The 7447-nt window shown below is 36.6% G+C and overlaps 1 protein-coding gene across 3 annotated transcripts in view; it reads right to left on the minus strand.

Moving 5' to 3' along the window:
* The window catches only part of LOC107675755 (transcription factor 4-like), a 171697-nt gene that overhangs the window by 72293 nt on the left and 91957 nt on the right, over positions 1–7447 (minus strand). For 2 of the 3 annotated variants that reach the window (XM_016470181.1, XM_016470179.1), the window contains 2 exons: positions 1000–1129; positions 537–586 (listed from right to left, as the gene is read on the minus strand). In XM_016470181.1, coding sequence (XP_016325667.1) covers positions 537–586; positions 1000–1129 — 180 coding nt within the window. Of the gene's footprint in view, positions 1–536; positions 587–999; positions 1130–2416; positions 2488–7447 lie in introns of those variants that run through there. The other variant, XM_016470180.1, reaches the window with a different exon arrangement.

Raw genomic sequence — 7447 nt, forward strand, 5'->3', positions numbered from 1 at the left:
CACACAGACAGAGTAAGCGTGTCTAATGGTATTCGTATCTGAACATCCAAAGCAGCTCAAACACAGGCGTGTGTCGGTGCCGTATGTGGCATTAATGAGTCACATGAGAGTGAAAGTGTTTCCCGTGTCAGAAACACCTGCGCTGGAATAACTCCACACACACGTCAGACCTGCGATCACCTTCACAGAGACGAGCCTCTGGCCGTGTTTAAAAAGCGTCCCATCAGGACTCCATTATGCTGCGGCTCTTTCTGTCTTGCCTCTTAAAGAACTACAGCACAATACCGTCAGGACATCCCGCGGGGACATTCCAGTGTCGTTAGCGGTGCATTAAACGGCCCGTCCGCCACAACCGGGCCTCACGCGACACACAATACACACTCACACGCTATTGTACGCGAGCACGGCCTCGCTGCCTTTTGACTGGAGAGCTAAAGTCTGACTTTAACATGCAACTGACAGAAGCGTTTCAATGCTTCAACATCAAGCTCAGGTGAAAAATGTTCATTGCATGCATGTATTAAACACTGACTTACTGATGAGGGCAATCCGGGAGGAACTTTCCGAACCTTTTTCGTCTGGACTTCTAGAAAAAACAAAGACGGGCGAGATATTTAACATGATTGATGATAAAAGTTGCCTTTAAATGCAACAAAACAATGAAACTGTTCAGTATGTGACAGACAGTCGTGTGCGTTTCTGACAGAAATAAAAGCGTGTGTGATTTGCCCTGAAGGTTGACACCTATTGAAGGTTGGCACTTCAAGGCCCGAGGGTTGATGTATTGTTAGAAACACAAATAAAGGTCTTTGAATGCAAAAAAAGAGAAAAAAAAATCAATAATCACCACAAGCTCTTTTTGACAGAAGAGATTAAAACGTGAAATGAAAACGTGTTCTTTAAGATCCTGACATTGTGAAACAAAGTTTTTAAGAATAAAGCAGGTTTTTATAATGAATTAAGCAGTTGATGATGATGATGGTGGTGATGAAGGCTCACCCATGGAGTCACTGTGAAGGGCTCGTCGCCGCGGGTTTCCTGCGTAATGCTGGTAATACTGGGAGCCCAGTTTGGTGGGAGACACCGTCTCCGGACTGACCATCCCCACCTCGCCTCCCATGAGACTCGACTGGACACAAACACCAGCAGACAGACACATTAGAGACATTCGATTAGGTTAAAACGATTCAATTAACAAAGAAAGACGCCACACATTCCTGAAGTTAAACACAAGCAGAGAAAGACGTCAGAGAAAACCAACGTTTTCAAGACATCATCTGCAGTGTTTGACAAAGAAACACAACATATAGAATTACACAGATATTAAATCAATAAATGTTTTAGAATACATTGAAATTCTGCAGCCAGATTAAATTCTGCACAACTAAAAAAAACACTGGCAGAAATTTACAGATGCTTGAAATGTCAATGTTATGCTAAAAAGTAATGAAAATGCTGTATTAAAGCACAAAATATATAATAAATAAATAAATATATAGGGCTTTAAGATGATAAAAGTTGACATTTAGCTTTATAATTAAAGCCACAATTTCATAAAAAATGGCAGAAATATACAAACAGATGCTTGACATGTCATATATATATATATATATATTGCTAAAAAAGTAATACAATGTTGTATCAAAGCACACAATATAAATAAATAAATACATTTTAATAAATTAAATAAAAATGTATTTATTTTTTGCTAAAATAAATTAAGTAATGCAATGTTGTATTAAAGCACACAATATTTGAAAAAGATTCAAATAAAGCCCCTTAATTAGGATCATAAAAGTTTAAAAGACATACTGACCTTCATAATTACATCAAAAATGACAGAAATATACAAACACATGCTTGGAATGTCATAACTTTTGAAAAAAAAGTGATGCAATATATTAAAGCACACAATATTTAAAAAAAGTCAAAATGCCTTTGATTAGGATTATAAAAGTTCTGACATTTAAAAGACATTTGACCGTCATAATTTGATCCAAAAAAGACAGAAATAAACAAACGGATGCTTGAAATGTCAATTTTGTGCTAAAAAGTGATGCAATGTTGTATAAAAGCACATAATATTTTTTTTAAAAACTCAAAAAGTTATGACATTTGAAAGACAATTTAACCTTCATAATTTCATCATGAATAATGACAGAAAAATACAAACACATACTTGGAATGTCGGAATTTTTGCTAAAAAAAAAAAAAACTGATGCAATGTTCTATTAAAGTGCACCATATTTATTTCAAAATCAAACAAGTCCTTTAATTTCGATTCTAAAAGTTGTGACAATTAAAAGACGGTTTGACCTTCATAATTAAAGCCACAATTTTTCAAATACGTAAATTTAGGAAGTTCAGACATCAGTGTGTGTGTGACCCAGCGAAGCTCCAAAGCGAGCACACTTACCCCGCACAAACTCTTCTCATCATTACCCTGTTCTCAGTTAACACAGTTCTGCTAATCAAGCCCAGCTAACGAGAGCTCGTTCGCTCATTCCAGTTCTACGGAAGAAAAGAAAGGTGGCTGAAAGGAGAGAGGCGAGCGGGTGGACATTTGCCCTGCGTTCGGAAGTCTGATCCGGGAAAGAGCGTGAGCCCCGGGTGCGAGACGTAACGTAAACTTCCTCCCGAACTTTTTAGGGACACTCGGGGGGCAACGTCCCAGGCCGGGCTCATTAGAGGATGTGATAAAGTAGGGAGAATGTTTGCGCTGAGCTGAATTCAAATGACGGCAGCTCTCACAACAGACTTAGCGATGCTTGACTAGAGCCGCATTCACATGCAAAACAAGCTAAATAGGCCAATTACGTGGCGGCCCCTGGTCGCAGGCTTCCCCGCGGAGGAGAGCGGGGTCTGCCGCCTTTCACAGGCTAAAACAAAAGAGTCCTTGTCTTAAATAAGTCGCCCCCTCTCACAGTTAAGGAGGTTTTTTTTTTTTGCAGGGGGGGAGATGCTAAAACAAAAGTGTCTCATTTTCCGCAGGACAGACGGTTTCTCCCAAGCACGCCGTTACCCGGCAACTACAGGCGGAGGAAAAAAGCCCGGCCCGGTGCGATCCGCATGCCGAGTCTCATGCCCAGTTTCAGAGTCGGCTGGCACAGGTACCCAGCTGGCATCCAGAGGAAATATGAACAAAGATAAATGACACACACCTGAAGACGCCCGTGAAGGATTAATAACAGCAGGCGCATGCTTGCGTGGCCACCAAATGATGATTGCGAGAAACCGAGAAGACATTAACGTAATTGAAAAAGTGCAACAAACAAAAATACGGACAAAAGAGAAGAAAGTGTGCAAGAGAAGTGCTTCTCCTAAAATGCAATGAGATTAAAAAGAGATAAAACAGAAATGAAGTGTCATGCTTCTCATGAGGAAAAAATTAGATCTCTTTAATGTCTCAAATCTTTCTCCTTGAGCACAATGGGATCAAAAAGAGATTAAACAGAAGTTAATAGGCCTACGTCATGCTTCTCAAATGCTTCTCATGAGTAAAAGACCCCTGTAATCACTTTCAGAAGAGATCTCAACAACGTCTCACTCTAGGCTCATATGTGCAGAGATACCAAAGTTTGCAACCAAAAATAAAAATCCAAATTACATACAGGCAAAAAAAAAAAAAATCCTTATACAAATGAGATCTCTTTAATGTCTCAAATGTTTCCCAATGAGATTAGAAAGAGATTGAACAGAGATGAAGTGTCTTGCAGCTCAGGTTAGACTACTGCACGAGCACATTTAGAGTTCACGCTTTCACTGCATCATTTAGTCTTTTAAAATACATTTCGAGTTCCCCCAAAATTCAAGATATTGACTTTTATATGTCTTTTATATTTGTCATCTGATATAGTTAATATAACATGAAGAGTACAGTTTTTTTTCCCAAATATCAGTATGATTGCAAATGTGATATTGATTTTATAAAACAGTCCAATAAACAAGAAGTTAATATTAATCGACATTTTAGACACAAGTTCATTTTTTCTCTATTTCGTCAATGAAAATAGTTTAAAACAGAACTGTTTTGTGTCTCTGAGCAACTCGACAATGTTTCGTTACTGAATCAATCAGCCGTTTGAATGAATCGGTTGAGTGAATGACTCACTCATGCAGTGATTTGCCGCCACCTACTGGCGATTTTATATTTAAAGTATATTTTCCTTTTTTCCCCCCAAAATATCACCATTGAATGTTTTGTTTTTAAAACATCAAAACATTATTTATGCATTTGTAACTGCATTCATGTCCCGCATTGAACAGTCTGCGCAAATGCATCTAAACACCACTTCAGATGCAGCTTCTGTGCCACCTCTGCATTGCAAACACACATTTTGTTGATACTGATTTCATTTGATTGGTAACAGCCCTACAGTGTCTTACTATTTGAATTTATTGATTAAATTTAAGAATTTGATGATGATGCATACATTTAATTACGTTTGAAAAAAATTGGCCTTATAAAGGTAAAAATTACCATAAAATGTAAAAAATCAATTCAAACTTATTGGAAAAGTTCATTTCTGTTACTCCTGCACTAATCACTACACAGAATATGAAGAATATCAAAAGATTTGGGAGTCAGCTGTCCACGGCAGTCCTAAACCTGTCAAAGTACCAGCACAATAACACACTCAGCGAAATAATTATTGTTATCGACAAAATTCCAGAAAATATCGAGATATAATTTTTTTGTCATTATCGCACACTCCTACTTGCAGCTCAGTTAAATGTCTGAGAAAACACGTCCAGTAATCGCAGATGTGTCTCCTAGAGCTTCAGAAGCAATCTCAACAATCTCTTGCGCTAAGCTGATATTTGCCAAGGCATTTGCAATATGAATTTCAAAAGATATTTACACAATTTGATTTCTAAATATCTATCTATCTATCTAAAAAAAAAAAAAAATAGAATAAAATAAAATAAATAAATATTTGCCATATGAATTTCAAAATCAAATTGTCTTAATATCTATCTCAATAAATAAATACATAAATAAATAAATAAAATATAATAAAATAAAATAAATATTTGCAATATGAATTTCAAAATCAAATTGTGTAAATATCTTTCTAAATATATATCTAAAAAAAGAAATAAAATAAATATAAATGAAATCTCCTTGAGATCTCAAATGTGTCTTGGGGAGAGCAATGAGATTAAATGGAGACTAAACACAAACTAAATCTCCTGCTCCTAAGATCATTCCAATGCCTCAGAAAAAGACTCAATTAAAATGCCTCAGAAAAAGACTCAATTAAACTTATAGAGTCTCAGAAGAGATCTCAATCTAGTCATTTGCTCAACATGAACTCGTTAATTTCTCATCAAATGATCTGAGCTGAGTTTTATATCTCTAAACTCTTACCGGATGACATCTAGTGACTCATTTGAGTCTGCTTTAATTCTCCTAATGAACTTCTTAACAAGTGTACTTCAAGAACACAGTCTCTTGAGAAATGAGAGAGCAACCTCTGAGCAATAAGGCTTTCTGGGGAGAAAGAGCGAGACAGAGAAACACAGCAGTGAGATGGATGTTGGTCGTGTGAAAGAAGGAGTGCAGAGGGAAGCAGGGAGGCTAAAAAGAGCAGGAGGCCTGAAACAGATGAATGAGGACCCCCGCGAGCATCCATCTCCTCAGGTCGGTCCATGCTAAATGGCCCGCGGTCTGCGGGTCTGGTGGACCCACAGGGGGCCCGTTCCCCTCGGACCCGTGGCCCTCAGACGCCCATTAGATTGGCAGGCCACAGTAGACGAGGCCCACCCCGCCGTTAAACTACAGCCAAACTCAGAGAACATCAGAAATCTCTCCTTCCCAGCGACCCAGAGAGATCAAACCTGAAGCTAATGAGTGCAGACAGCAGCACCGCGGGAGAAACCACCGCACCATCATCAGCATCCACTTTAAAGAAACTTTCTTTCTTACATCAGATAATCTGTGTCTGTTCAGAGCAGCACAGCCATACTGCTTACATCTGCCTATATTGAAGTGGCACAGTTGAACTAAAAACATTTTATCATCATTTACTCAACTTTGTCTCATTCCAAACCTGAATGACTTCATATCTTCCACAGAACACACATAAAAAATATTATGAAAGTCAATGGGGTCAAAAACAATGAGATATTGCTAAAAATATCTTCTTTCAGGGTGAATAAATTATGAAAGATAGAGTGATAAAAATCACAGTTAAAGGGATGCTGCACCTAGAATTATAAATTCTATCATCATATTTATTTATAAATTTTTTTACGATACAAAACACATTTTTATCATTATTTTGGGCCATACAGTCATCTAATGTTGCTTTGGAGTTTTGTTGTATGGACAATAGTAATCAAAATATTTTCTTTTGTGTTCTGCAAAAAAAAAGTTTTTTAGAGAAAGTACTTTAACATCCAGAAAATGACACGCTTCAGATTGAGTGAAGTCAGAAGAATGGCAGTCATGGAGACGCTCCTAATTAATCCAGCATGCAAATGCAGTCTGAAGTGATGTGATTGGTGTTAAAATGTAAATTGTTGAGGTCTGTGAGTCTGTGGAAAGTTTTCTCGCTCGTTGAGTTTGTGGGTCGCCGGCAGGGTCTTCAGAACTGCAGCTCGCGCTCAGATTAATCTTTCCTGACAGTTTACAAGACGAAGCCATCAGAGTACGGCAGACTGACGGGATGTGAGTGACACAACGGTGTAATGCATCCGACAGCGTTTGTGTAGCTTTAAAATCCTGCGCCGCTTGGAATTCTGGGAAGGGTGGGTGAATTATATGCAGAAACCTTAAGTTGAAATTCCCCCTCGATATCACTGAGAGACGAGCCTCATCTGCCTTCATCAGCTCATAATGCTCTCATTTATCCTCACTATATTGCTTTTATAAAACAAAATAAAGTGGTGTTTAAAGCAGTCATCAATATTAGTATTGCCCATATTAGGGTTAATAATTAATTCTGAAAGATACACAACCCTAAAAATAAAATTAAACAGAAAAGAAAATAATTAAAATATTTAATTTAATTTTATTTATTTTTAATTATTATTTTATTTTATTTTGTTGTGCATCATTCAGAGTTAAATTGATAATGCCTTTCCAATTCCAGTTCAGTTACTGAATTTAAAATAAAAAAGGAATAGCAAATAAATAAAATACTTATTTTCTTTATCACTGTTTTCACTTTATTTTATTTTATTGAAATTTTTTATTCAGAGTTAAATTGGTAATGCCTTTCAAATTCCAGTTCAGTTTCTGAATTTAAAATAAAAAAAGGGACAGAAAATAAATACAATTCTTATAATAGTTTTAATTTAATTTAATTAAAATAAATTACAGTTGTGCATTATTCAGAATTGAATTGTTAATGCCTTTTCAATTCCAGTTCAGTTCCTGAATGGAAAATAATTATTTTATTTTATTTTATTTTATTTTATTTTATTTTATTTTATTTTTTAT

The sequence above is a fragment of the Sinocyclocheilus anshuiensis genome, unplaced genomic scaffold (genome assembly GCF_001515605.1).
Source record: "Sinocyclocheilus anshuiensis isolate Anshui unplaced genomic scaffold, SAMN03320099.WGS_v1.1 scaffold708, whole genome shotgun sequence".
Lineage (NCBI taxonomy): Eukaryota > Metazoa > Chordata > Actinopteri > Cypriniformes > Cyprinidae > Sinocyclocheilus > Sinocyclocheilus anshuiensis.